Consider the following 27,688-nt stretch of genomic DNA (forward strand, 5'->3'; position numbering starts at 1 on the left):
ATAATTTCAGATCTCCCTTTTAACGTTTGTTTTAAACTGTCCTATAACATGTGTAACCTCTTAATACTAGAAGAATGTAATATAGAAAATTATATGAAGCTCAGCTTAATTGTGAATAATGCCTGTTTAACCGCAATGTAGATTTGTTCATTCAATACATTTTATCATGGTTGTCTTACAGATCTTTTATTTTTATCTTTTTAATATCAACCTTAAGTGACAGAAAGTCGCTTTTTTGTTTTTTTTAATGCAAGTGCACCTCTTTAAACTCAACTAATCTGTTTACTCTTTTGGTGATTCTCAGGATGCGCCCCTGGCTTAAGCACACAACTGCTGTTGCAAATGAGCAAATTAAGACCAGGGTCTTTGTTTAGATTTTACACCAAGTCCAGTTAAAAGTGGAAGCAGAGGCTTGAAACTGTTAACCCAGTGACATACAAGCCATAAAAAATGGGGGGAGGGGGGAAATCAGAGGTACCAGTGGTGTATTCTATTTGATGGGGGGTAGGGGGGAGTTAAAAACAAACCTGGAATAAATGAACTTTCTAAATTTCCTCTACACATTTAGCCCCTGCTAACCATTAAGAACGTCCCAGCCTCGCTGAGTCCGGTGATTTTCCTAAGACAAGTTTTCTGTCTCCCAGATATTGGGAACGGAGAGGTGCAGTTAAAGATTTTGAAGGTGGAGTTTGGATTCTGACAGCCTAGCTTGGAGGCTAGCACGCAGGCCCACCAGTGGGGTGTCATCCTGCAAATTATTTAACCTCTCCAAGCCTCACATTGCTCATCAGGAAAACGGGGATGAGTTAGTAGAACCTATCTTTGGCCTCTTTTGATGGTTAAACGAGACTCAGCAAAAACGTTTGGCACATAAGTATTAACTGACTCTTAAGCTTTTTTTTTTTTTAACTGAAAAGACGTGGGAGTGTTGAACAGAAAATAATTCTCCTTCTTGTAAAACCCAGATAAACTTTTGAATGATTTAAATATAAGCAAATGAGGCGGAGAGGAAGGGACAGATCCCTTCCTACAACAGGATTTCCTGCTACCTCTTCGCTACTGAAAATCATGTTCTTAAACCCCCTGCAGGCCCCAGTTTACACTCTCTGGACCCCATGGGGAGGAATGGGGCGGGGAGTAGTGTGAGAGGTCCGCAGCATTTAGCGCTCTCCGGAGTCGGGGCTGCGGCCCCCGCAGGAGGGATGGGGGCCGGAAGCGCGGATGCGAGCCGGCGCCCGCTGCTCTCCTGCGGTTTGCAGCCGCGAGAGACCCGGCGGGCCCAGCCGCGCCGCGGGCTCCGCCTCCAGAGCTCTGGGCACCGCCCCGACTCCTCCTCCGCCAGCCCCTACCCGAGCCCGCTGGCCGCCGCGGTCCCAGTTGCGGCCTCCGGAGCCCGAGCCATGCGAGCTGCGGGGCTGGGGGCGCGCCCGGGGCTGGCGCTGCTGCTACTTTTGGCCGGGGCCGGGGTGTTGGCCGCCGCCTCGCCCCCAGCCCTGCCGCTCTTCAACGTGAGCCTGGACGCGGCGCCCGAGCTGCGCTGGTTGCCGGTGCTGCGGCACTTCGACCTGGACTTCTTGCGCACCACGATGGCGCACATCCTCGGGTGAGCGCGGGCGCGCGGGCGCGGGGCCCGAGCCCCGGGGCACCGCCTGCGGCCTGAGTCCGCGTGCCGGAAGCCCAGATGCGTGCTGCCACCTGGGCCGTAAACCGAGCCGCTTTACCCCTCCTCACCCTTGGGGACCGTCTTGCCCTCGACCTCAGCTTCCTCACCCGCGGCCTCAGGAGCGTGCGGACTCCGCGGAGACCAGAGCTGGCATTTGTTGCTGCTCTGGGAAGCGTCGGGCTTGAGGAGGATCGGAGCGGCTGGTTTGACTTTCAAGTTCGGTGTCACCAGAGGCACGCCCTTCCCCCAGACATTCTGGGTCAGGGTGGCGTGCAGGTTGTCACCCGCCTGCTCAACGCAGAGTAGGGAACGCAGCCGACACCCCTGTTGCAGGTCTGGCGAGTCTCCCCAAGTCCGCCCCTTTGGGGACCACACTCGCTCGCCCTACCTCCCTTTCCGAGTTTTCTTTTTTCCCTTCGGAATGCTGCGGGTTGGGTGATGCCGGGCCTGGGCTGTCGCACCCCTTCGACCCCTGAGCAGATCAAACACCCTCGTGGTTCTTCGTTTTTAGGAATAAGGTCCCCAAGTGGGTCCACGCGTTGATTGGAAAGGTGGTCGAGGAGCTGCCGCGCTTCCTGCCCCAGCCCTTCACCGACGAGATCCGTGGCATGTGCGAAGTCCTGAACTACAGCCTGGCCGACTGCCTGCTACTCAACCTGGTTTATGAGTCCACCGCGTGAGTGTCCCACGCTAGCGTGGATTAACTGGGACTTACCAGGGACTCCTGCCACATCTGGCTGGGAGGAGACTTATTTCCAGTGTGATAAAAAATAGGGTGGTGCCGGGGCTGCCCTGAAACTTCCAGTGCTTCCTCTTTGCCTCTCTGAGTAAATCTGAGCAGGACATCATGAGCTTCCAGAAGGAAAGCAGCTTCTCTGACCTCAACATTGACCTTTTCCTCTCCCCAAGCCCCTCTTTATCCCTCTACCAATGCAGGTAGTATCTCACTTTCCAAACTCAACATGTTCGTTAACAGGAAGTTTTTAGAACCAACCCCAATCTCATAGGGACCCTCTAGGTAACCCAGTGACCCTGCACCCTTATAATGCAGGGGGTCATCCCAACACTCATTTGTGCCCCTGCATTTATCCCTCCATGTTTGTCATGGCTGGAGATCCTGGCTTCTCTTTCAGAGTCTGTACCCTCCAGGGCTGGTGTCACAGGGAACATTATTCTGGCTAATAGGGAGAGCCAGTATTTGGTAGGCAGTGTGGGCAGGATAAAATGGCACACAGAAGTGAAAGCACTTAAGAGTGTGTAGCTGATCCGATGCAAAGTGCAGGGAGAGTCTTAAGTCTTATTGGCTCAGTAGTAGGTCCTGGAAATAAGAGAGGTTTGACCTGGTTTCTGCCTTCGGGACTTACTGTTTTGCCACCAGACCAGCCTTATCTAATGACATGCTTAATAGCTTTCGGCTGCCAAAAGATATGGGGGGGAAAAGGGTTCTTGGGATAAGGCAGCTTTACTGTCCCCTGGTATCTTCCCTGAACCCCTAGGCAGGATAGGTTAAGAAGCATGGAGTGCCTTCCTCTTTAGGGGAGTGTTTAAAGACACAGATAAGACAAACTTGTTAAATGAACATGCTTTTCAATTGAACCAAGTTAATTTTACCATTCCTCATCTCCTACCCCCATCTTTTTCCTATTCTGACATGTGACTTTCTCAGTTACAAAAAAGAAAAATTTTACTTCCACTTTTTTTTGTTGTTGTTGTTGTTGGAGTCTATGTATGCAAGCAGATTTAAGCAAAAGTTCTAATAAAAACATTCTAACTTTTGGATTTGATTTAAGGTATGTATTGAATTGCCTGACAACAAAAAGCACCATCAGATGCCATTAGAATTAACAAAGGGGGGGGGTGCCTGGGTGGCTCAGTTAGTTAAGCAGAGAAGCTTCTTCCTTCAGCTCAGGTCATGATTCTGGGGTCCTGGGATCAATCTCTGCATGGGCAGGCTCCCTGCTCAACGGGGAGCCTGCTTGTCCCTCCTACCCGGCTTGTGCTCTCTCTCGCTATCTCTGTCGCTATCTCTGCCTGTCTCTCTCTCTCAAATAAATAAATAAAATCTTAAAAAAAAAAAAGAGGGGCACCTGGGTGGCTCAGTTGTTGGGCATCTGCCTTCAGCTCAGGTCATGATCCCAGGGTCCTGGGATCGAGCCCCACGTTGGGCTCCCTGCTCCACGGGAAATCTGCTTCTCCCTCTCCCACTCCCCCTGCTTGTGTTCCTTTTCTCGCTGTGTCTCTCTCTGGTCAGATAAAAAAAAAAAAAGAACAAAGGAAATGTTCTGTTCACATTTCTGATGTAGGGCTTTTTGAATCAGAATAATACTAGCTACCCTTTACTGAGCCTCCTGAGTGCCAGGCACTGGGAATGGTTATTACCCGTTGTGTAGAAACCAAGCTTCAGAAGGGAAAACTTGCTGAAAGTCAGGTGCCTGGTGAGTGGTCAGAGCTGCTGCTAAAAGCTCCTGTGTCCCCAGCACACTGCAGTACTTCCCCTAAAGCCCACAGCTCCCCTCTTGTTCCCTGAGCTTGTGGGTTACCTCACGCTAAAATATTTGGCTTACGGGGTGCCTGAGTGGCTCAGTCGGTTGGGTGTCTGACTCTTGATCACAGCTCGGGGCTTAATCTCAGGGTCGTGAGTTCAGGCCCCGCGTTGGGCTCCATTCTGGGCGTGCAGCCTACTTAAAAAAAAGTACTCAGCTTGACATAGAAATATTGTTGTCTTGCCAGTTTTGAAAAATTCTCTGGGAGAGATTCCACAAACTTTGCTTTAGCCACTTCCAGTGTTTTATCAGCCCCCTCTTCGACATCAACTCTTTGAGGACCAGAAATCCTGGGAAAAATTTAGAACTAACCAAACTTCCTTTTTTAAACAAACAAAAAAATTAAGTAACATTTATTTTCTCCTATTATAAAAGTAATATGTAGTCCTTATAGAAAATTAGCAAATACAGAAAAGAAGAAAAAAATTAACCACAATTCTGCTACTCAGAAATGACCAACAGTCTTTCAGGATACTTCTCCGTTTTGTTTGTATGGATGTATATCTCTTTCCCCAGAATTGGGTATGCTGTCTTTAAGTATTTTTCCATAGAACATTACATATTCTTAGAAGAAACAGACACTTAGATATCTTAACAAACCTCTTCCTCCTTTCCATAAAATACTTCTTTCCAGCTGGGAGTTCTTTTTTTTTTTTTTTTTCTATTTATTTGAGAGAGAGAGAGCATGAGCAGGGCGGAGGAGCAGAAGGAGAGGGAGACACAGACTCCCCGCTGAGCAGGGAGCCCGATGGACCTGGATGAACCCGGACAGACCTGGGACTTGATCCCAGGACCCTGAGATCATGACCTGAGCTGAAGGCACACACTTAACCGACTGAGCCACCCAGGTGCCCCAGCTGGGAGTTCTTTTAAAAGTTCCTTTTCTCTTACTAGCTCTGTGCAGGGAGCCCTGATGGGGACAGGAAAGTGCCAAGCCCCTAAAGAGTTGACTGTTTTCCCTCAGAGGACAAACTGAAACATTTTGTGGAACAAAATGATTTAGTGCCCTTGTACATGCTCTGAGAAATTCATAAAAGAGAAGTGAGTTTGAACTAGCTTTGAATGGTATGTTAAATAGACTACATACTGCCAAGCAGAGGAATAAGCAAAGTTCTGAGGTCTAGCTGAGCCCAGAATGGGTCAGTTTCAGATTTATTTAAAGATTTTATTTGTTTATTTGAGAGAGAGAGCGTGAGTGGGGGCAGAATGAGAGGGAGAAGCAGACTCCCCACTGATCAGGGAGCCTGACGTGGGGCTCGATCCCAGGACCCTGGGACTATGACCTGAGCCAAAGGCAGATGTTTAATGGACTAAGCCACCCAGGCGCCCCTCAGATTTAGATTTAGGATGAAATTCTCTTTCCGTATCTTTTCACTGCCATGTGTGCTAAGGGCAACGGTCTAATAACACCAAATGAACACTGATGAGGTGTGTCTAGCTGTGCTTTTCATCTTGAATTGTGAATCCATATGCTTGTACAAGGATCACCTATCATATGTATCCATTATAAGAATTGTTTTACTTTAAGGATTTGTTTTTTAAATGAAACCTCATTTTCCTTTTTCTTATTTTTCTCATTCATTCATATTGTACTTTTCTATTTTCTCAGATTCTGCACCAGTATTGTGGCTCAAGACTCCAGAGGCCACATTTACCATGGCCGGAATCTGGATTATCCTTTTGGAAATTTCTTACGCAAGTTGACCGTGAATGTGCAGTTCTTAAAGAATGGGCAGGTATAGTTTGTACACTGTAATATTCAGAAATCAGAGAGACCTGCTAACCGAAGTTTGCAATCACTAGGATGGCCTGCTGCTTAAGTGTGTTATCAGTTTAAGGTATAGAAAACATCAAACTCCTAGAAAAACAAAACCACAAGAGAGGTTTACGTCCATTAGGCTCGTGGAAGGAAGGGTCATTTATTATTATTGAGCATCTATTTAAAGACGTCAGCCAGTTTTCCTTAGGGAAATAACTATCAATATGATCAGTCGTCCATATCAGCTCTTTCTCAGCTTTCCCGTGTTGAGGCTGCTCCTGGAATAGGGAGGGGTTGCGTGGTGTCATGGCTAGAAACAGCCAACTTTGAGGTCCGACAGTCCTGGGTTTGAATTCTGTTTCTGTCACTTACTTCCTTTGAGAACATGGGAAATTATTTAGACACATTTTGCAGACTACAGCTCAGAGAGGTTAATAATTACTTTATGGAGGTAGTTATAAAGGTTACATGAAGTGATCTCTGCAAAGCATGTAATAAATGCTCAATAAATAGTGGCCAAGTAATAAATGGTCCTTCATTCTATAAGTATGATTGACCCATAGCACTCTCCTAAGTATGATCTTTAAGAAATTATACTTAGGGCGCCTGGGTGGCTCAGTTGGTTAAGCAACTGCCTTCGGCTCAGGTCATGATCCTGGAGTCCTGGGATCAAGTCCTGCATCGGGTTCCCTGCTCGGCGGGGAGTCTGCTTCTCCCTCTGACCCTCCCTCTCTCATGCTCTCTCTCTCTCTCTCTCATTCTCTCCCTCAAATAAATAAATAAAAAATCTTTAAAAAAAGAAATTAGATCATTTTATTTTCATCATAAAAATACAACCTAATATGTACTGTTTTCACATTTCTCTGTAAACATCTGGAGAGACAGCTTTAATCAATGTTCATTGAGTACACAAAGCATGTTATTGCCATGAAACAACCTGCTAAAGCCAGATTTTGGCTTTGGGGGACACTGTTTAAGGACAAGGACTATATTTCATATGTTCTTTGCATTTAGGGGTTGAGTCACAAATACTGCAAACTCATTTATTAAATACTTGGTCATCTGCTTTTACAAACAAAAACTTTTTCTCATAAAAATGAAAACAATACAGAAATACATAAAGTGAAGGTTTCTCATTTTTCCATTTCATTCCTTTACTTCGCCACTGTTAACAATTTGGTTTATAGCTGAAGAACTACTTCAAAAATGGTTTTAAGTGGTAACAATGACAGAATATACATGCATACTAAATTCCTAAAGGAAATCTGCTAAAATGTTAGCAGGTATTACTGGATGATGGGACAATAATTACTTTAATTGACTATGCTTTTCTCCATTACCTACAATAAGCAGAAATTCTTCTAAGTAGACAAAGGAATAAATGCAGTAAAAATAAATTATTTCAACGGTTCTCTCTAGAACTCATCCTTTTTAAAAAAAAAAAAAGATTGTATTTATTTGAGAGAGAGAACAAACAGTGGAGAGGGACAGAGGGGGAGAGAGAGAGAGAGAGAGAAAGAGACTCCATGCTGAGCAGGAAGCCCGATGCAGGACTCGATCCCAGGACCTGGAGATCATGACGTGAGCTGAAGGCAGATGCTTAACTAGCTGAGACACCCGGGCACCCCTAGACCTCACCCCAAATGTTGATGCTTCTTTTGTTCCTGTGTGTCCTGGAGCGCCCATGAGAAATAGTCTGCTGGTATGGCTTGACTCTTAGTGCTCAAGTTATTATTACCAAATCTAACGGTGTACACTTGAGTATTGTCTTTATGCTAAGGGCTCATGGCCAAGAAATTGTTTTGCTAAATTAAGAACAGGTTATGTACAAAATAATTAATCTCTTGAATATTGTTCATAATTTTTAAAGTATTTTCACATACCATTCTTCATTAGATCCTCACCACAGCCCTTTGAGCAGCACAAATCAACATTTTCACCCTCATTTTCCATGTGAGAAGGGGAGGCCTTATACAGAGGACGTTTCCCCAGCTCACATTGGGGAGAAGTGGCAGAGGCAGGACCAAAGCCCAATGGCTTTCTTCCCCCCAAACTCAGACCGTGTTTTAGAGTTTCTTGCTACAGCTAAGGGTCTGTTTATGTTAACTGACTTGGCAGAAACAATGGAAAACACGGGCATTTAGAAATAAAGACAGTTTTTCAGAGCCACAAGATAAAAGAGTTTGCAAATTATACCCCAGAATCATTTATAATTATGTGTTATCATATCTTGGAAACTACAATGTGATTTTTATTTTCAAACTTTAATTTGCTCTGCCCTTCAAGAGTGACCTTAATATGAGCGTCAGTGTGTCATATGAATGAAGTGACAGTATGATTATTTTTTTTCTTCATATAGTTACATTTTGTAAAGGCTTTAGCAGCGAGGAAGAATTATGCCCATTTTACTGCCGTGAATGGAAGTGGGGAGAATTCACAGACAGCCCTCAATGAGGGGCGCCTGGGTGACTCAGTCGCTAAGCGTCTGCCTTCGGCTCAGGTCACGATCCCTGGGATCGAGCCCACATCGGGCTCCCTGCTCAGTGGGAAGCCTGCTTCTCCCTCTCCCACTTCTCCTGCTTGTGTTCCCTCTCTCGCTGTATCTCTCTCTGTCAAATAAATAAATAAAATCTTTATTAAAAAAAAAAAAGAAAAGAAAGCCCTCAATGAGCTGGGAAAAGGTCATTAAAAAACTAAGGCCACTGCATTTTTTCTTTGTAATTTAGCTACCTTAAATTATTTTTACAACCAGATGAGGTAGAAATAAATGATGAAAAAGATTACAGAGTTTAGATTCAGCTTTTTTTTTTTTTTAGGTCTTCTATAAATGGCTTTTATTTATTTTTTATTAACATATAATGTATTATTTGTTTCAGGGGTACAAGTCTGTGATTCATCAATCTTACATAATTCACAGCGCTCACTGTAGCACATACCCTCCCCAGTGTCTATCACCCAGCCACCCCATCCCTCCCACCCCCCACCATTCCAGTAACCCTCAGTTTGTTTTCTGAGATTGTCTCTTATTGTTTGTCTCCCTCTCTAATTTCGTCTTGTTTCATTTTCCCCCCCTCCCCTATGATCCTCTGTCTTGTTTCTCAAATTCCTCATATCAGTGAGATCATATAATTGTCTTTCTCTGATTGACTTATTTCTCAGCCTTTTTTTTTTTTAAGATTATTTATTTATTTATTTGGGACAGCATGGGGGGCAGAGAGAGAGAGAGTGTGCGCGCAGTGCACAAGCAGGGGGAGACGCAGAGGGAGAGGGAGAAGCAGGCTCTCCACAAAGCAGGGAGCCCAACGTGGGGCTCAATCCCAGGACCCGGAGATCACGACCTGAGCCAAAGGCAGATGCTTAACTGACTGAGCCACCCAGGTGCCCCTAAAATTCAGCTTTCTAAGGAAAAATATTAACCCAGGCCTATTTGTTTCTCAAAATAAAAAATACTGGTTAACCTTTATTGAACAGGCACATTCTAAGTATCTCTTTAAAGAAATGAAATCTGGTATCTGCAGTAACTGCTAGAGTGTGATTTTTCTCCTCATAGTCCTATAGTGGTATCTTGCAACCACTGGGGCTTGTTACCTTAATTTAAAGTGGAAGTGATCCCTATAACTCATGGGATAGCCATGAGGATTACATGAGAGATACATGTAAAATAGTTTTTTAATATTTAAAATTTAAATATGATTATGACTGGCAAACAATCTCACTTATTTCCTCTTACCTCACAGAGCTTATAAGATGCATGACTTATGATCAAGTCAACACAAGTTTTTAATCGGAGCCCATTTGCTATTTCTAGGATGGAGTTTCTCAATCTTTTTAGGGCATGATCCCCTTTGGTGAAGCCTATGATCCCTTCTCAGAATGTTTTATAATACACAAAATAAAATGTATGGATTACAAAGAAAACCAGTTATGTTGGAATATAGCCATTTCAATGTTATACTTTTTCTCAACACATTAAATAGTAAATTTTAGCTGTGCATCTAATAACTCACATAATGATAATTATGAGTGGTGTTTCAGGATATGTAATTATACCACGTCAAGGTAGGTATGATAGCGTTATATATGTGGAAATATCTGCTGTGTCTGTGGTGGCAGAATCATAGGCCCTGCTGTGAGCACAGGATTTGTTTCGTGCATCCATTACTAAAGAAGTGAAATTTCAGTTAGAAATGAGTGAAAATAAAGATGTACCTTTTTTCCCATGCAAGATCACAGACCCACTGATTTCTATCCATGGAACCCCCAGGGTAAACCTTCCAGAAGGCTATTTAAGAGTTTTTATTATGTTGGAACTTAAAAGAAAAAAAAATCCATGAGGGGGACAAAACAGAGGATTTCAATATATGTTTGGTGGGAATGGCAAAATGATACCTATCTCTTGATTTCAGGTTGCATTCACAGGAACCACGTTTATTGGCTATGTAGGATTATGGACTGGTCAGAGTCCATACAAGTTTACAGTTTCTGGCAATGAACGAGGTAATCAAAACACATTCCTGAGCATTTTTAGCCATATTCCTGGTCAGTTCTATCAGGTACTTCATTTGCTCCCCCAGCCGAACATATAGATGAATCCCGACTACACTAAGCAGCAAGGACTTCCAGCCTAGTCGGGGGCGATGGGCAGTGTGCACATAAGCAATGAAGATGATTTCAGGTAGTGATGAGTGCTACAGAGAACGTGAAACGGGGCGCCTGGGTGCTGCAGTCGGTGAAGCGTCTGACTCTCAGTTTCAGCTCAGGTCATGATCTCTGGGAACTGAGATCAAGCCCCGCAATGGGCTCCGCACTCAGTGTGGAGTCTGCTTCGGATTCTCTCTCCCTCTCCCTCTGCCCCTCCTGCTTGTGCTCTCTCTCTCTCAAATAAATAAATAAATAAATAAATAAATAAATATTTTAAAAAAGAGAGAGAGAGAGAGCAAAACAGGAAGATGTGATAGAGAACAGAGGAGGGGGTGGGGCGGTTACTGCGGGTTCTGTAATCCCGGAGCCAGGTCTGCAGAAGCTGGGGGAACTCTAGAAATGAAACGATCCTGGCAGATTCTAGAAACAAAAGATGGTAGTGTGGTTATACCATGGGGGACTGGCATTAGAGGTGGAGAGGAAGACTGAGGAGTTTGGATTTTAAGTGTGAGGGAAGCCCTAGCAGGGTTTTAGGCCAGGAAGTGAATCACTTTGGCGGCTACCTAGAAATTGGATCGTGTGGGGGTAACCATGGAAGCAGAAGACTGTTAGGAAGCTCTTGCAGTCATGTACAGGCTGTGTGATGGCTTCCTACAGGCAACAGCTATAAAGCACTCCATAGCTTACTGGGCACTTTCTGGTCAGTTTTCTCAGTAGACCTTCTCGACGGTCCTGTTAGACAGGCAGGGCTGATAGTATCGACCCCACTCATGATGCAGAGGAGGAAGCTGAGGCTGGGAGGTGAAGTGGAAAAGTGGTTCTCAGACTGGTCTCCCAGGTCCTGGCCCAGTTGCTCTGTTGGTTATACGACCCCACTGCCGTTCCCCAGGTCTCAGGGACATCAGTCAGTTCCACAGAGCGTGGGAAACCCAGAGGTCGACCAACGCTTGTCTCTGTCCTCAGGAACTTGCAGCTGAGCTAAGAAGAAAGACTTAAAGTTTAGTGTTGGTCATTGGACGAACCCGATTGACTTCACGTTGCTGTTTCCTTTGGTTAGGTCTGTTCTTACCTTTTTACATAAGGCTTTAACAGGAGGCTGCTGGCTGAGTATGTTATCAGCGTCCAGTAGTCAGTTCTTTATCCTAATGGGTTTCTTCAGCATTTTCTCAAAAGTCAGCTATGAGCAAGACTGATTTCTCTCTCTCTCTTTTTTTTTTTTTTTAAGATTTCTTTGTTTATTTTAGAGAGAGAAAGAGAGAGCAGGGGACAGGGGCAGAGGAAGAGAGAGAATCCTCAAGCAGACTCCACATTGAGTGAGGAGCTGGACACGGGGCTTGATCTCAAGACCCTGAGATCATGAGCTGAGCCGAAATCAAGAGTCGGCTGCCTAACCGACTGAGCCCCCCAGGTACCCCATTGTGAGACTGATTCTCAACCAATGGTACTCAGACCACAGGTGACAGTTACTAAGGTTTTACACAGAATGTCTGTAAACAAGTGTATATTTAAAGGGTGGATTTTGTTTCCATCATCTTGTGACTCAAACTGTTTAACAACTGATCAGTAGAACCTAAGGTATTTGCAGTTTAAAAATAACTGAGTTCTTCCGTGACATGCACATTTAACTGAATACTGTCAAACTGCCTTTTTAATACTTACTTTATCCTTATTTTAATGAAAACTAGCTCTATTTTAGTCTGCTAAGATGGAGTTAAAATGCCTGAACAATAAGGTAAGATATCTCTGCTAATAGAGATAAGATATTCAGTTAACTTTCTGGACATTATGGAGAATGCCAACAGGGCCTCTGACACCCCCCTCCCCGGAAAAGGTAGGGATATGAGGGGGACCAATAAGTGGCATAGAGTTTGGGGAGGCTTAACAAACCACCCGGCAGGTAAGATCTCAGACTCGAGAGCCAGCCTGCCCGGTGTCTGTGTGCCCAAGCTGTCACCTGCTTGCTCGGCAGCCGCCACCGGGGTGTTAACCCTGTGCTTGTCTCCTCACCTGGAAAGCAGGGGATGAGGATGAACTGCTTCATGGATGTGACGCTCCCAGAGCGGTGCCTGGCACAGAGTAGGGGCCATGGAGCACTTACTTGTCATGGTCCCATCTCTGGGCCTGACCTCTGAGCCCCGGATTGGAATACCCAGCCACCTTCTCGGCCTCTCCACGTTGATGGCTGCTAGCGGCCTCACCCTTGGCATGCTTATGCAGAGCTCTTGCTTTTTTCTTTTCCCCTCTTCTTGCCCTCACTCTGCCCCGCCCCAAACCTGTTCCTCTCCTGGTTTTTCCGTGTCTCAGGATACGGCACTTCTTTCCGCTGCACTGATTGTACCAGGAGAATTTTTTGACCAGTCATTCCCTGGGTCAGTTTTCACCACGCAAACCGGGCTGTCCCTGACCATCCTGTCCACCTGCACCGCTCGGCTAGCTGCCGTCATACCTGTGCTGCTGGAGTAGCGTCTCATCTGGCATCACGGCTTCTCACCCTCCTCTAATTCTTTCTCTTCCCAGCAGCCGGCCTGCCCAGGTTGGTCCCCTGTTTAAAACCTGCACTGAATTTCTGTTCCATTCCTAACGACTCCAGAGTCCTGACTGACCTCAGAACTCTGTGTGGCCACCTCCTGCACATCATTTTATGCCTGTCTCCTTCTCCCTCGTTCCACAGGCACCAGCATCTTTCTTTTTCTGACACCTACCAAGCTTGTCCCTGCCTTAGGGCCCTGACACCCACGCCTTCTGTCTGGAATGTTCTGCCCATCGTAGCTCAAATGTCTACAACTCATTGAGGCTACCCTGAACATTCCTCTCAAAAAGAACCCTCCCTCATTACTCACGATTACATTATTCTGTCTTATTTTCTTTATTACAGTTACCAAAATTTTGTGTGCTTCATGGCACCCTAATTACTTCTGTTTGCTGTTAAATTCCAAGGGACTGGACCAGATCACAGTATGGCACATAGTAGATGCTCAGTGCTTATGTCTTGAATGAAACTATTTCTTTGGAAATAAATCCCCAACAAAGACTTTTTTAAGATGTTAAAAAAAAATAATTTTGGAGAATGACTGTAAATTTGTATTTTTTTTTTAAAAAAATGTGAGCCCAAATCAAACTTAAAGTTCTGAAAGGTATATTCTCTGTAGTCTTCCTAATCCTTATTGAGCCACTTCTGTTGATAGCTACATAATTCTGCTTTGCCTGGGATGATTAATCAAATTATTTCCTTTCACATAATTATCATTGCTTCTAGGCACAAAAGATTATGTATATGTAAAATATGTATACAGAAAATTCATGTATACACACACACAGAATATTTCCAAATCCCTAGAAATTTGTATATATATATAAATTACATTTTTCTATGGGTGCCATGAAATTTGAGCTTTATCTTTGAAAACTGGATGCCAGTAAAATCACTCTTTTTTTTAATTTATTTTATTTTATTTTTTTAAAGATTTTATTTATTTATTTGAGAGAGAGAATGAGAGAGAGAGAGCACATGAGAGGGGGGAGGGTCAGAGGGAGAAGCAGACCCCCTGCTGAGCAAGGAGCCCGATATGGGACTCAATCCCGGGACTCCAGGATCATGACCTGAGCCGAAGGCAGTCGCTTAACCACCTGAGCCACCCAGGCACCCGTAAAATCACTCTTCATCCACCAACTTTTCTCTCCCATCAGCTTGTACTATGGGAAAGAAATAAGATATAAGGAATTTTAAAATGTGGAACTGGGGCAACAATTCGTATTTATACTTATTGTTTCTTCCTCAACTCGGCAGACAAAGGCTGGTGGTGGGAGAATGTGATCGCTGCCCTTTTCCAGAGACACTATCCAATCAGCTGGCTTATCCGCACTGTGAGTACTCTTACTATTGAGCCCCGCACACCCTAACTTCATCTTCTGTGGGTTCATGTTGTAATGCTCTGTGTCATTTAACAATGTTATCTTTCACGTAAGAAGCTCCTAAAAAGGATAGGCATCTAAGGGTTTGCAAAATGCATATCAGCCTTTGTGATAATAAGTATCAAAGATAAACAGAGCTGGACACTAGTTAAAGGAGTAGTTATAAATTTCTAGTTATAAAATAAGTCATGGGCATGTCATGTACAGCATGGTGATTATAGTTAATAATACTATATGGCATAAGTGAAAGTTGTTAAGAGTAGATCTTAAAAGTTCTCATACAAGAAAAGATTTTTTTTGTAACTGTGGATGGTGACAAATGTTAACTAGACTTATTGTGGTGATCATTTTGCAATATATGCAAATATTGAACCCTTGCATTGTATACCTGAAACTAATATAATGTTACATGTCAGTCATACCTCAATAAAAAGAAATCAGTGGTAGGGACAGATTAATCAGTAGTGTACTCTTGTAGTAGGGAAGAATGTCCAAGGTGAACTGAACTCAACTTTGATTTGTACAGAGGTGACCAGGTGTTTTAAAGGGAGTATTGAGGGAGTAGAGAGGGATGTCTCTCTAGAGTGGGAGACGTGAAAATTTACAGAAAGTGTAAAAGAGGGGTTGTCCATGTCAAACGTATCTGGGGTTGCTAACTGGTACTCATCCAAGTTAGCCTTCTACCCTCCTGCAGAGACTGGAAAACAGGGGCCCTATCTTTAAGCGCTGGCTGGAACAAACAGTAAATTCTTTGGGCAGCCTTATTTTCTCAGGCAGGCACTAGAAGAAGGGCTAGGGCCACCTTAGGGATGTAGCCTTGAGCTGTTAGAAACTCTGTTATGTTTGTTCATGTCCTTATAGGCCAAGATTAAGGCCTTATCAAGGAGAGGGCTCAGAGGAGCCTAGCCAAAGATTGGTTAAGGAGAGAATCTTTGTTACAGGCTACAGTTTTAGCCTATAGCCTAATCTTGATAACTGATTGAGATAAGAGATAACAGTATGCTTTTTCTGCAGATAAAAATGTACCCTCCTTTTAGAATCTCCATTTGCAAATATCAGAATTAGCAAAACAAAGGCATTAGAAAGTAGTTCTGCACACAACAAAAAAAAAGTTTCTTTACATGACCTATTAGATAGACAGCAGAGTTCCAGGCCTCATATAAATTCTAATTTGTAATTTGATCACATTTGGTGCAGGATTTGGCCCTGCCCAGCTTTAACCTTTTTGGCCCTTCTTCGACTAGCTCTAAATGATCTTAGTCCCTGTGGACTTGGAGTTCTCCTCAACCTCTAACCTGGGTACTTCCTGAAGATGTTGACAAACTGTGTATCCTTCATATCTTTTATTTTTTTAAACATTTTTTTTTAAGATTTTATTTATTTATTTGACAGAGAGAGAGCGAGCAAGCATAAGCAGGGGGAGCTGCAGAGGGAGAGGGAGAAGCAGGCTCTCCGCTGAGCAGGGAGCCCGATGTGGGGCTTGATCCCAGGACTCTGGGATCATAACCTGAGCCGAAGGCAGCCGCTTAACGACTGAGCCACCCAGGTGCTCCATATACTTCATATCTTTTTAAGATGACCTCTAAAACTTTTTTTTTTTTAAGATTTTATTTTTAAGTAATCCCTGCCCCAACATGGGGCTCGAACTTACAACCATGAGATCAAGTGTCCCATGCTCTACCAACTGGGCCAGCCAGGTGCCCCTAAAACTTTTCATCATAAGATGAAAGTGTATTTCGAATGTTGCCATTTAAAAATGGAACTAGAATTTAGATCTATCTGGTGGACTCTTAACAGCAAAATGATTTTTAAATGTTTTAGATAAAATTTACATACAGTGACATGCACAGATCTTAAGGGTTCAGTTCAATGTGTCTTGGCAGTTGTACACACTCATTTATCCACCCATGTAAGCACCAACAAAACAAGATACAGAACATTTCCAAGTCCCTGGAAATTTCCCTCCTGTTCCCTTCCTGACAATTCCTCACCTCCTCTGACACCCTCCTCCACTGAAACCACTCTTTGACCTCTGTCACCACAGACAAGTTTGCCTTTCTAGAATATGTATAAATGAAATCCTAGAGTACAGACTCTCACTCTGCCCGGTGCTTTTCTAATTCATCCATGTTGTTTGTATCACTTGCTCATTCATTTTTATTACTGAAGAATATTCAGTTGTATGAATATGCCACAATTTTCCTATTGATAGACATTGGGTTGTTTCCAGTCTTGGGCCATTAGGAATAAGCCTGCTATAGAAATCTTTGTACAAGGCTTTTAGTCAACATGTATGTCCATTTCAGTTGAGTAAGTGCTTAAGAGTGGAATTGCTGGGTCATAAGGTAGGTGTATATTTAATTGAGGTATAATGCCATACAATTCACATGCCATACCATTCATCTATTTAAATTATACAACTCCCTGGTTTTAGTATAGTCAGAGTTGTGCAACCATATCTACAATCAATTTTAGAACCTTTTCATAGGTTCTAAAAAGAACCTATGAAAGAACCTAAAAAGGAATCCCGTACCCATGAGCAGTCACCACCCATTTCCATCACTTCTTGAGCCGGAGAGATAAGGTGCATGTCCCACCCTGACTCTGCCACCTGAATGAAGCAAGTCATCACCACCTTCAGTATTTCTTACTGATGTTCTTTGGCTTTTTCTCATAGGATTCTGTTAGAGGCAACGAATTATTTGATAGTTGTTGCAGGATGGTGTAGGTGACCTAAAACAGTGTTCCATGACTTCTATTGCCTCCCTTTATAATTTTGCTGAGTTCAGAACCAACCAATTCAACCCTAAATACCTCACCCCCTAACAGTAAGATGTATACAGGAGAGGAAGGCCCACAAAGCCCCGCCCCGGTTTGACGGTGTATGGCGCTGAATGATGGCACCTTTGCAGATGCTAATATTTTGAATTGTTCTTTTGTTTGACTTTACCCCCACCCCTGACACTGTGCCTTGGCAGTATTCAGGATGGGTGAGCAGAAAACGTACTTTCCAAGAGTGATTTTGAAGATGCAGGTGGGAAGGGCATGCTCTTCCGCAGGATGTTCTTGAGCAGATCAGCTTGAGCAAGGAGCACCTATGGAAGCTGAAGATACGGAAAGCGATCCCCTTAACTGTCCATGCCACAGACCTTTGGAAGTCTTCATGAGCCCCCGGGGGTATCCGAACACCCTGCTCACTGCTCGGATGTAGTATGCTGTCTTCCACCTCCAAGCCTTTGCTGAACTATTCCATTGAGCCAGAACTGTCTTCCCCAGCCCCACGCCCAACCTCACAACCACCACTTTCACCAGCCTGACTTCCCTTTGTCCCTTTGGCCTCAGCTTGTGTGATACCTCCCCGGGATGCTTCCTTGATGCCCTGGGTGAGGGTGGGTCCCCTGCTATGGCTTTTATAGCAACTGCTTCTCCATGGTGACACTCCACACATTGTGTCGCCACTGCCCGTTGACTTCTGTGTCATCCTTGGAAATTTGGAGTGAACGGGTTAGGTCAGTCATATTCACTGTTCTGTCTCCACACCAGCACAGTGCCTAACATGGAGTAGGTCTTCAGGAAGGACCTGTTGAAAGAACAAATGAGGGCGCCTGGGTGGCTCAGTTGGTTAAGCGACTGTCTTCGGCTCAGGTCATGATCCTGGAGCCCCGGGATCGAGTCCCGCATCGGGCTCCCTGCTCGGCGGGGAGTCTGCTTCTCCCTCTGACCCTCCCCCCTCTCATGTGCTTGCTCTCTCTCATTCTCTCTCTCTCTCAAATAAATAAATAAAAATCTTTAAAAAAAAAAAAAGAAAGAACAAATGAATGAGGAAACATGGGGAGTCCTTTGTGAAGGTGACCTGCCTAGAAAGCACGTGGCCCATGGTTGGTGAGCTGGGCCCGGAACTTGTCAACAGTTCTTTCCTTTTGTGAGAAAAGTCCGGCTGCTGTCGGCCCCCCCCTGAGGTTTCTTCCACCTCGGGAGCTCTGATGGCAGGAGCATGAGGTCCGGCAGGTTGAGATGGTAGCCATGGCTTAATCTGTCAGGAGAATGTGCTTTGGCCCATTTGTCCACCAGTTGGTATGGATAACTGCCGTGGGTGATGATGCTAATGCAGGTTTGTCTTTTTGTTCAGACCCTGAGTGAGTCGGACAACTTTGAAGCAGCTGTGTATAAACTGGCCAAGACTCCCCTCATTGCTGATGTTTATTATATTGTTGGCGGTACGTCCCCCCGGGAGGGAGTGGTCATCACGAGGAACAGAAATGGCCCAGCAGACATTTGGCCTCTAGATCCTTTAAATGGAGCGTGAGTAGAATTAAGATTCTGGTCATTTTGTATCAATAGTGTTTTTCAACTGGTGAACTAGAGGTTTTTGTATATTTTTCTTCTTTAGCTCTGTGCCACATGACCTTGGGTAAGACCAGACGATGTGCTCTGTTATAGGTGGTTCCGGGTGGAGACAAATTACGACCACTGGAAGCCAGCACCTAAGAAAGATGACCGAAGGTCGGCCTCTATACCCCGTCCAGTTTGCAGCGTGCTCTTGGGGTCAGGAGGATGTGCCCTTTTAATGAGAGAGAACCAGAGAGGCCTAGAGGCGCTACCCTCTTCCAGAAAACATACCTGGGCCCCCTCACCAATGTCTTGGCCGGGATGGGAGAGTGGAGTGTGTAGTGGAGTGTGTGGGGGGAGGGCTCTGGGCAGTTGGTTGGGTGTTAGAGGGTAAGGCTGGCCCTGGCCTCAGGGTCAGGAGCCCTATGTTCCACCACTAGCTCTGCTAATGACTCACTGCGTGGCCCCTTGAGCCTCTGTTTACTCAACTGTAAAAATAAAGGGTAGAACAAGAATCATGGTTTTCTATGTAAGACTTTTTGGGAAGGAAAACATTTCTCTTAAATAAATAAATAAACAAACCAGTTAGGGGCTTTCTTTGGCCCTTCTTTTTTTTTTTTTTTTAAAGATTTTATTTATTTATCCATGAGAGACAGAGACAGAGACAGAGACAGAGAGAGACAAGCAGAGGGAGAAGCAGGCTCCCAAGGAGCAGGGAGCCCGATGCGGGACTCGATCCCAGGACCCCGGGATCATGACCTAAGCCGAAGGCAGATGCTTAACCATCTGAGCCACCCAGGCGCCCCTCTTTGGCCCTTCTAATTTTTTTTTTTTTAAGATTTTATCTATTTATTTGACAGAGACAGAGAGAGCACAAGCAGGGGGAGCAGCAGAGGGAGAACAGGCTCCCCGCTGAGCAGGGAGCCCAATGCGGGGCTCGATCCCAGGACCCTGGGATCATGACCTGAGCCGAAGGCAGACGCTTAACCGACTGAGCCACCCAGGCGCCCCTGGCCCTTCTAATTTTGAACATTTTATAAGTCCATGCATCCCCAAACAGCAGGTTGTTAGGTATTTCCTCCTGGCTTTACTGCCCCACGTGTTTGGTGGCAAATATTTAATTTCATAGCAATACATTTTCACCCGCCCAACTTCCTGGAGCAGATGGTGCCTGTGGGCTTGACTGTTGAATTAATTTTACCATGGTGGTCTGAGACTGGGCAAGAAGCATGTTTGGGGGCCAGAATCTGCTTTGGTGAAAGGGAGATAAGGCAGCTGGGCCTTGTACGGAGGCTCCCAGTACGAGAGCTGATGGCCTTTCCTGAAGTGCCAAGTAATCTTTGACCCTTCTCCTTCCAGAACACCTGCCATCAAAGCCCTTAATGCCACGGGCCAGGCAAACCTCAGCCTGGAGACGCTCTTCCAGGTAACTTACCGTGCCGTGATGTCCAGCTCTTACCCAGGACGTTTGCTGTCTTTGTTAATCGTGATTAAAAAAAAAAAAGAATCTCCTCCAAAATCTCTGAACTCAGGCAAATGTGGTAGAAGACAGTGCTGGAGTCAGAGTTTCACCCAGTTGAAAACCTTTCTAAAAAGTCCGATGACATTTTGTCAACTTGTTTCAGTATATGTTCATTGTTTAAAAGGAGAAAGGATTCAAAATACAGACAAAAATCCTGTATTCTATTAAGTCTTCAGGCTAGAGTGTTAGGTAGTTTTATTCTTCCTATAGATATTCTACATATTTCTTCTACCTTTTAATAGTCTTTGTAATATGATTTTTTCCTTTGCAGGTTTTGTCTGTGTTTCCGGTGTGTAACAAGTAAGTGACATGTTAAACGCATCTGTTCATACATCACCCCAGAATGGGGGACTCACTCCCATACTCTTTGGCTCAGCAGGGTTCTGGGGGCCCCTACAGGTCAGGCTTTCTGGGTGCTGTGGGTACAGCAGTGAACCAAACCGAGTCTCTGCTCTCATGGGGCCAGCATTCTACTGGTGGGGCATAGGGAGGAGGCGGGGAGGAGCACATAAACAAATATATCATAAGTCAGGTGAGAAGTCCGTGAAGAAAAACAAAGGTAAGGAGGATAGAGTGATCCAGAAGAAGGAGGGCAGTGATGTGTTCATCCTAAATCAGTCTGGTATTGGGTCCACCTGCCCTGGTTATGAGCGCCTTAATCTCACTCTGTTAGAACTAAACTTTAGACACCACTGGCTTCCTTTTAACTTCCTGGGACGTTCTGCTACCACCATGCTCCGTCTACAGATAATTCAGCATCGAAGCTGTTGTTTCTTTTTTAGCCTGTACCCTTGATAGGAGCATTGTGTGAGCAGCGGCTTCTCGGGTCTGCAGCCCACATCATCCTCTGATGTGAACCCCTGGGCGGAAGCTACTCCTGTCACAGGAAGCTCTTAATTAAACCTGAGAGGCAGCCACAGGACTTGCCCCGGAAACTCTGAAGGTCCCCCTGTCAAGACCAGCAGCCTGCCCTTCATTGTCCCCTCAAGGTGGTGCTTCATTGCCTGGCACCTAGGATTAGCTCCTTAGGGGCACAGACACCTTCTTTTGCTTAGTGCGGTGGGGCTTAATTTAATGAAATGAAAGAGGAGGCATCTGCAAGTCAAAGCAGTTTTATCTCCTTTTACTTCAGTAAGTTCCCAAACCCAGCATTTCCTACCTTCTCATGTTCTTGTATCTGCTTTCTCCAAGGCAAGAATATCAAAATGGTCCTCTTCAGGAAATAGCCTAATACAGACAAAACCTGTAAAGCGATTTTGAGTTTCAAATACCCAACTGATTTTTCTTTTTCTTTGAAATGATCCTCTTTTACACAAACACAAAATAGTTTTCCTATGGCCTCTGGAATAGCTTTTGTATACAGGTACTTTAAGATTCCTTAGCTATTAAGATATTTTCAAAACTGGTGGTATCCTTTTCATTTTGTACCATGATAGGAACATATCTTCAAATTGTCCCTTTGAAAGTTTTTTTCTGTAAGTATGGCCTGATAAAAAGAGTAACACTAAAAAATTTATTCTGTAAGCAATATTCTAACAGCCAATACAGAAAAACAAATTAGTCAGTACTTTGCCACTCTAACAAATGAGCTGTTTGGGTAACAAATGATACCCAATGTTATGCTGGTAAACTAGCTCTTTGGGTGGGGGGTGGGTGTGCAGGATGAGGGGAACCCAAAAAACAAAGACACCCCCCCTTCAGTTGTAGCATTTATTGACTTCCATGCTTAAAGACTCCCAGCTGGCCTATTTCAAGCTTACGATTGATTCCTGCATGGCTAACAGTTGGCTCTCACCAGCCTGTAGGAGCCGTTTCCACCACACAACACAAATGACTGTATCCTTTCCAGTTGGGCACAATTTTGCCCTTCTAATATTCATTTTAAAAATAGGGATGTTCTTTTTTTGTGTGTTCTTATAGTTTTTAAAATAATTATATAAATGATTATATCTTTTTAAAAATTAGTATTAAAATAAAATAGTTGTTATATATTTTTAAAGATTTTATTTATTTAAGAGAGAGAAAGCATGAGCAGAGGGGAGGGGCAGAGGGAGAGGGAGAAGCAGACTCCCTGCTGAGCAGGAGCCCCTCAGGGCTGGAGTCCAGGACCCTGAGATAAGGACCTGAGCCAAAGACTGATGCTTAACTGACTAAGCCACCCAGGCACCCCAAGAGTTGATATATTTTTTAAAAGCATTGCCCATGCTGTCAACAGCCCTTATAATTTTAAATAGGTACACCATAGCCAATTGAATATATTGTATAGTTGAGTTAAGCATTCTCCAGTTGTTAGTTTTTCCTCTATTAAAACTCTGAAATAAACATATTTGTAATGCCCCCCCAACCCCCCCTACTTTTGGATTAATTTCCTTAGCTGAATTCCCAGAAGTAGGGTTACTGAGTTAAAGGCTATGAATGTTTAGATGGCGTATGAAATGTTTTGTTGAAATAGAATTGTTAGAAATTGTAGTTAACCAAGTAATATTTTTCTCTGTTGTGTAATTGAAAACCCAAAAGGAACTGCATTTATTTTTTTTAAGATTTATTTATTTTAGAGAGAGGGAGAGTGCACGAGTGGTGGTGGTGGGGGGTGTTGCAGAGGGAGAGAGACAGAGGGGAAGCAGCCTCCCCTGATGAGCTGGGCTGGATCCTAGGACCCTGGGATCTTGACCTGAGCTGAAGTCAAGAATCTGAAGCAAGAAACTGACGCTCAACCGCTCAACAGACTGAGCCACCTAGGTGCCCCGAGGAACTGCATTTAAAGGGTATTCACCGCTGAGCCAGAATTAACATAGATCCCTGACTCTCAGGCCCTTTCCTTGTAATGATTCCTGGCAACCAAGGCTGTTCACTGTGAGAAAGTTCAGAAAGAAATCTCCACAGAAGCAGTTAGCTCAATGCTGCCCCCTTGTGCTGTGCTACAAAATTACACTAACCTGCGATAGAACTCCATCCTCTGATGTGGCTGTGAGCAGAGAAAATATTAAAATAGCGACGGAGAATAGAATTATGACCAAAGTAAATAAATAGCTGAAGTCCTTATTCAGGGAATCTCCATTACCCTTGGACGAGCTCTGCATGCACTTATAGCTGTCTTCAGCCAGGTGTACAATTTGGGCCACTAATTCTTCCTAATCCTGAACAACCCAGCTCCAGATGCCTTGAGCATGCATCCCAGCTGGTGTCCTGGACAAGAATTAGATGAAGGGAGTGAGGGGAAGGGGTCCTAGTGTGTGTGTGCATGCATGTGCATGTACTCCTGTTGTTCTGGTCTCTTGCTATGCAGTATGTTGAATAAATTACATTGTGCTTTTCATCCTTAGATCTGGGTAAAGGGGCCCCCTGACTTCATCCCCCAGCTTTAGAGGCTCCTCTCTGGCCTTCCTCTAACCCTCCCTTGATATAAGGAATCCACTGGGCCAGGAGCATTTGTTTAGTGAGTCTGGCCCAAGTACCTAGCCTGAAGAGCTCCAAGCTATTTCCGGGGCCTGTGTGATCCACTATCCTGGGTGGTGTTCTCCTGATGGCAGCGTGTAGCCACTATGGACAGCCCATGCCTGGTGGGTGGCCAAGGCATGGCTTTTTCCTGGAGTCGAGCTTGAAGCCCAAATGCAAAGGCTCAGGGGTCCACACACATGCTTCTTATGGTATAGGGCAGAGCAAGGGGTGAGGCTGACGGATGCCTCTCCCTCATTGCCACAGTGTGAAACTCTGAGGGGTCCGAGAAGTTTTGCATTTGAACGTGGCCTTCCATGGTGTTGTCAAAATAGAAAGGAAGGGCGCCGTGTGATCACTTGAATTATAAAGTTTGAACATTTTGACATATATAGGCTTCTATTTGTATTATTTTCCTAGGTCCCAAGGGTTAGGTTGGTATTTTTTTTTTCCTCTGTGGAATATTAGAGGCAATGACGTGCATATAAAAATTCCTCTCACTGTTTTCAGCTACACCGTTTATACTACAGTAATGAGTGCTGCCAACCCAGAGAAGTACATGACTAGGATCAGAAACCTGGGTTAAAAGTAAGTAAGCAGAAGAGTGGGTTCAACCATGCTATGAAAGTTCTGCTCATTTGTTGTTATTTGTTCATTTGGGGACATTGGTGGGTGTGTGCTGGTGTTTCCCACAGAGGGTGGTAACATCTTTAACATCTATACATATAGAATATCTTCTGACAGACATCTGGCAAACGGTTGTCATGTGGGTCAGGTTAATGTCACTGTTAGGTATTTATCTTGAATTTGCTGGTATGGGAGCTCATCTTCTCTGCCCAGTGCCCTTCGTCCCTTACTCAGACCCGTTCTCAGGGCAGGGTGTTAACTTCACTGACACAGAGGGGGAAATAACTGGGAAGACTTGCTTGTCCCCAGAATAATAGTGAGGCAGGCCCAGCACCTTGGCAACCTGAGAAAACAGATAATGAAGGCAGAGGACAGCGGCAGAATTTATTTCAGGCATTGGTGAGCCCATCGGTGTGGGGTAGAACATGAGGAAAAAGCAGGCGTCCTTTTTGCTGTGCCTAAAACCAAACCTAGGCAGTTTTCCCTGTTGCCGGGGTCTTCTGGAACCTGTCAGCCTGGCCTGATGTTTTGGTCCTTTGCTTATCATGGCAGTGTTAAAAATTGGTGTTTGAATTAAGTACATTTCTTTTTCTTCCCTTACAGATGATGTCTTAAAAATGAAATTCTTGAAGAGCTGTACTTTAAAAAACAAAACAAAAAGAAAGGATTGTATTATTCCAGGAACAATACAGGTTCCTTCCTCATTAAGCTTTTCAGTCTTGTGAAGTGGGGGCAGGAGGATCACTTTGCACTTTGTATTGCTGAAGTGGGTGATAGGCGTCTTGCATTTGCTTCTCTTCCTCGCTTGCCTTGACCCTCTCTCCACTGTCTGTACTGACTTGAACAACTCAAAGATAATTGGTCTCAGAGGTCAAGCCCCTTCTCCCCACAACATGTAGCAATGTTGTCAGACCTCAGCTTATGAAGAAACAAGCTGGCCAGACCTCTTTGTTTATTATGAAGTGCTTCTGGAAGAGTCTGAGAAAAAAAGATTCTTCTAAAAGAAATGGAGAACTGTAGTTTGAATAGAGCCTGTTTGAGTGTTTGTTAGTCTGAGCTTCGATCATGTGTTTCCGTGGGATGGGATTCTCACTTTGCATAATGTGTCTAATGTTTCTTTATAAAAACTGATGGGCCTCCTTTTTCTAAATAGCTACTTTCTTACAGCTCTTTGAAAGCAATATGAAACCAAATTATTTCTGATTGTCATTTTTCATTAGTTAATAAAATGTTGAAAGAGATGTTGGCAAGGAGAATAAACATTTTTCCCAATACATTTCCTGTTGTCCCTCCATTCTTATCCCCGAAGTTGTGTGGTTCTGAGCAGCTATCCCAAGCAAGCAGCTCTCGTGATGTTGTTTAAATGTCAGGATGCAAAGGAGGGCACAGCTGCGTTGTAGAATTTGATTTTGTTTTTCACATGTACAGGAAAGAAACTTCTCTGAGGATGAAGTAAGAAAAGGCTAAAATGCACAAACAGTGAATCGATGGGATATTCTTGTTTGGTGGACCAGCAAGAACAAAGGAAAATGGGATGCGGGGAGGAGAGTGTGAGCCAGGCACCAGTCACCCCTGCCTCACCATACCCCACCCCTCACTGGTGGCCCAGAATATTCCCGTTTCTTCTTGGACAGTGTTGGATCTACACTGTTACATTTCCATCATCCAATGTCCTTTTTAAAATCAAACATCAAGGGGCGCCTGGGTGGCTCAGTCGGTTAAGCGTCTGCCTTCAGCTCAGGTCATGATCTCAGGGTCCTGGGATCAAGTCCCAGCATCGGGATCCCTGCTCAGCAGGGAGTCTGCTTCTCCCTCCCACTGCCCCTCCCCCTGCTTATTCTCGCTCCCCCCCCTCTCTTTCTCTCTCTCTGACAAATCAATAAATAAAATCTTTAAAATAAAAAAAATAAAATCAAACACCAAGAGTAGTTTACTCTTGCCAGACATGTTAAACTATGATGGAGACTAGAAATTTCTACTCATTAGTCACTTCCATTCTTGTTTTCTAGACTACAGATGATCTTTGGATGGAAATTTGGGGAATAACCTAATTTTAACCAGGCAACACGAAGGCATTGAGAACTTTTCAGCAGGAAAGTGATTTAAGTAATCTAAATCTCTGGTTGCTTTTAAGACCTGTGTTCCTTGTGCTGTGTGGTTTCACTACGATGTGTCTAGATGTAGATTTCTTGTTATTTAGCCTGCTGGGGCTTTGTTATGCTCTCCAAACTTCAAATTTATTTCTTTTATTCAAGTTTGGAAAAAGTGCTCAGTTACTCTTCTCTTGCTGTCCTCCATTCTCTTGCGTCTTCTTGGCTGAACTCCCAAGTGTGTGTGTTATCACACCTTCTAACCTCTGTCTCAGCCCTTGGGATTTGGGGTGGGTGGGGAGGAGAGGTGGATATCTCTCTCAATGACATATTCCAAGTCATGTCTTTATTTTTTTCTGTAAAATCAGAAATATTTCTTTAGTGAATCTCTTGAGTTTTTAATATCGAGGATAATATTTTATTTATTTATTTATTATTTTTTAAAAGATTTATTTATTTATTTTAGAGAGCATGAGCCAGAGGGGTAGAGAGAGAGGGAGGGAGAATCTCAAGCAGACTCCCTGCTGAGCACAGAGCCTGATGTGGGGCTTGAGGTCACGACCTGAGCTGAAACCAAGAGTAGGACGTTTAACCAACTGAGCTACCCAGGTGTCCCTCTTTATTTATTTTTTAAAAGATTTTATTTTTAAGTAATCTCTGCACCCAGCATGGGGCTCAAACTTACAACCCCAGATCAAGAGTTGCATGCTCTACTGACTGAGCCAGCCAGGTGCCCCTCAAGGATAATATTTTTATTTTAGATGGGCTATTTGCTATTTATTCAAACTGCTAGGATCTTTATTGGATAGCATCTGTTCCTAGCTTTGGTTTTTTTTGTTGTTGTTGTTGTTGTTAAACTTCTTAGCCCCTACTTATTTTATACTCTGCTTCTAAATTCAGTCATCAAACCTTCAGGTGTCTAACTTTGCTGTTTGTTTTGCTAACTCTCCCTCATGGAGGTTTCTGTGGTGTTCCATAGCTTTGGATTGTGTTCCTTTGGAAATCCTGAAGGCCGGGGTTGGCGGTACGCTGCCCAGAAAGGCTGTGTGTCTATTAATTTCTCAGCTTGTGGTTTCTTAGAACATTCAGTATGAATTGAAGCCTCAGTTTATATTGTATGAGGGCAATATTATTCACCTTCACAGAGGAGAGCATTCAGTATAAATT

At 44.2% G+C, this 27,688-nt stretch overlaps 1 protein-coding gene across 1 annotated transcript; it reads left to right on the forward strand.

Moving 5' to 3' along the window:
* The first annotated feature begins 1,344 nt into the window (after positions 1-1,344).
* NAAA (N-acylethanolamine acid amidase) lies at positions 1,345-25,696 on the forward strand. Its single transcript, XM_021702337.1, has 11 exons — positions 1,345-1,603; positions 2,175-2,339; positions 5,816-5,942; positions 10,372-10,462; positions 14,394-14,470; positions 18,648-18,820; positions 18,959-19,021; positions 20,207-20,273; positions 20,641-20,669; positions 24,315-24,392; positions 25,035-25,696. The coding sequence occupies exons 1-10, from the start codon at positions 1,401-1,403 to the stop codon at positions 24,388-24,390; spliced, it is 1,071 nt and encodes a 356-aa protein (XP_021558012.1). The 5' UTR covers positions 1,345-1,400; the 3' UTR covers positions 24,391-24,392; positions 25,035-25,696.
* The last annotated feature ends 1,992 nt before the right edge of the window (positions 25,697-27,688 follow it).

The sequence above is a fragment of the Neomonachus schauinslandi genome, chromosome 2 (genome assembly GCF_002201575.2).
Source record: "Neomonachus schauinslandi chromosome 2, ASM220157v2, whole genome shotgun sequence".
Taxonomy (NCBI): Eukaryota; Metazoa; Chordata; class Mammalia; order Carnivora; family Phocidae; genus Neomonachus; species Neomonachus schauinslandi.

Coding starts and splice junctions, on each gene's coding strand:
- NAAA (XM_021702337.1), top strand. CDS start 1,401: ATGCGAGCTGCGGGGCTGGGGGCGCGCCCGGGGCTGGCGCTGCTGCTA. Junction 5,943..10,371: donor AGTTCTTAAAGAATGGGCAG/GTATAGTTTGTA, acceptor TCTTGATTTCAG/GTTGCATTCACAGGAACCAC. Junction 19,022..20,206: donor CCTAAGAAAGATGACCGAAG/GTCGGCCTCTAT, acceptor TTCTCCTTCCAG/AACACCTGCCATCAAAGCCC.